A 2697-nucleotide genomic window follows, 5' to 3' on the forward strand; every position below is an offset into this window, starting at 1 on the left:
AGGTAGATCCCACACTAAAAAAAAGATTTGAATAAATATTTAAGTTGTATTTGTACGTGGGGGTGTTTATATATACCGAGCCTCACCAGAATCATTCTCTGTGGTCCAATCAGATATCTTGGAGTATAAAAAAGAAGAATTATTATTGGATGCAATGGAATAATTTGATGAAAAACAAAGAGAAAAAAACAAGAACGCTGAAATAAATTACGAAATCACAACAAAATGCGAAAAAGTAACACGGACAAATCATTCTGTAGGCATGCACGTCCCAAGTAGCTAGCTAGTCTTGTCACTGTAAGGCTTATATTTCATGGTTCGTTTTAATTAATTTGCTCATATATAATTAATTAATGTGAATTTGTAGATTTATTTATTTTGTGTTTTTAATTATTAAGAGAACATGCACTCATATTGTATATAAATATATGGTCCCAGCAGGTATAAACTGACCCTCACAGTCCATCTTCTCCGCCCTTTCTTTCAGCAACAGCTACTGTAATTTTGTATGTGTTGACTAGTTATATTTATGCTCTTGACGTTTCATGCAAGTTGTAAAAGCCTCTGAACCCTAATTTTCTACGACGAAACTCCGCGGCGGCGATGAAAGCTGAGATCAGAGGAAGCACATCCTCGCTTCCATTGCAGAGCTCAAGTCATTTCAATTCCTCCTCACAAAATTCTCTAGCAGGTGCTCTGCACGGATGTCTCGGAAACCTGGATGGAGCATGCATAGAGAAGTTGCTTCTTCATTGTGCAAGTGCCCTAGAGCAGAACGACGTCACTTTGGCCCAACAAGTCATGTGGGTTCTCAACAACGTCGCTTCGGCTTCAGGTGATCCGAATCAGAGGCTGACGTCATGGTTTTTAAGGGCGCTAGTCTCGAGAGCCTCTAGGGTTTGTCCTACGACGATGGATTTTAACGGCAGCAGCACGATCAAGCGTCGTTTGATGACGGTGACGGAGCTAGCTGGGTATGTGGATCTTATCCCTTGGCATAGGTTTGGATTTTGTGCGACGAATAGTGCCATTTTTAAGGCAATCCAAGGGTGCCCTAAAGTTCATATTATAGATTTTAGTATCACTCATTGTATGCAATGGCCTACGCTGATAGATGCGCTGGCTAAGAGGCCCGAAGGGCCTCCTAGCCTCCGGATCTCAGTGGTGGCCTCGTGGAGGCCACCCGTTCCCCCTTTCTTAAATGTCTCGAGTGAAGAAGTCGGGCAGCGTCTCGCGAATTTTGCTAAATTCGGAGACGTTCCTTTTGAGTTTAATGTGATAGAAGACTTAAGTAACTTCTCTAATGACAATACTTCTTCTAACTTCCACTATGATATGCTACTAAGCATGTTAAACCCCTCAGCTTTAGGCCTTAGGGATGACGAGACATTAGTGATTAATTGTCAGAACTGGCTCCGTTACTTGCCAGACGACCAAAAAGGAAATGCCTCCCGTGATGTTTTCCTTTGTATGATCAAGCGTCTTAATCCCCGGATTGTAACCGTCGTCGACGAGGACTCCGACTTGGGAGCCTTAAGTCTGACGTCTAGGATCACCACTTGTTTCAATTTCCTCTGGATACCTTTCGATGCTTTGGAAACCTTCTTGTCCAAAGACAGTACTCAAAGGGCGGAATTTGAAGCTGACATAGGCCACAAAATTGAAAACATAATCGGATTCGAAGGGGGTCAGCGAATAGAGAGACTAGAGTCCGGGATCCAGTTGTCACAACGGATGAGTAATTCGGGCTATCTCAGTATTCCATTCAGTGAAGAAACCGTTAAGGAAGTTAAAGAAGTGTTGGATGAACATGCAAGTGGTTGGGGCATGAAGAATGAAGAAGACATGTTGGTGCTAACATGGAAGGGTCACAATTCAGTTTACGCCACGGCTTGGGTCCCTTCCTGTGGATTCGACGAAGAATAATTGAATCAACCAACGACGTTAGCTAGCTCACTAATTAATATGTTGTGGTAGCTAACTAGATGAAGAAGAATTAATTAGAGCTGGTCTTTTTATTTGTAATTTCATTATCATCTGTGATCAGAAGGCTGCTGTTTTTAGACAGAGAGTAGAACTGTAGGAGTTGAAGATTATTAAAAGTAGCCATGATCACTTGAAAGGAATAGCTAGATCAGTGTGCTAGAGATACAAATGTGCACGGACTCTTTGTATGAAGACAAAGATGATCACTTAGTTTCCTAACCCTTTGCAGCGCCTTTGCTTTACAGATGTAATTCTGAATTAAGTATGTTGCTAATGCAGTTACTTCTTTTCCTCTTTTGGTTTTATTTATAGCCGGTGATCACCCTGAAATTAAATTTTGACATTTCGATTCGTTTCTTCCTTCTAAATTTTGACGTGATGTTGGACAAATAGCAAAACAATGAATGTACAATAAATTACCAATTTATCAAATTAATACTAATTCTCTTCGATCCGGGAGAATGGGCAAAATGAAAATTCTTTTTAAATGCCAGTATCTTAGAACTATAATATAAATGAATACAGATATATAACTATAATAAAAATGAATTAATTTTAACTTCAATAAACTGAAAAAGTGCCGTATAAATGCCAGAAAAAAAAACCTCCACTTTTTATTATGCACATTTCTATGTAGTCAAAAACCCTAATCTCATGAGAGTTGTCCGTTCCATTTTCTTCTAACCCTAATCGCCTCCATATCTTCTATCA

At 39.8% G+C, this 2697-nt stretch overlaps 1 protein-coding gene across 1 annotated transcript; it reads left to right on the top strand.

The window, feature by feature from the left end:
- The first annotated feature begins 438 nt into the window (after window positions 1-438).
- LOC108213594 (scarecrow-like protein 32) lies at window positions 439-2291 on the top strand. The gene has a single exon (XM_017385403.2). The coding sequence runs from the start codon at window positions 604-606 to the stop codon at window positions 1924-1926; it is 1323 nt and encodes a 440-aa protein (XP_017240892.1). The 5' UTR covers window positions 439-603; the 3' UTR covers window positions 1927-2291.
- Window positions 2292-2697: the final 406 nt, after the last annotated feature.

Source organism: Daucus carota, chromosome 3 (assembly GCF_001625215.2).
Source record: "Daucus carota subsp. sativus chromosome 3, DH1 v3.0, whole genome shotgun sequence".
In the NCBI taxonomy this organism is placed as follows: domain Eukaryota; kingdom Viridiplantae; phylum Streptophyta; class Magnoliopsida; order Apiales; family Apiaceae; genus Daucus; species Daucus carota.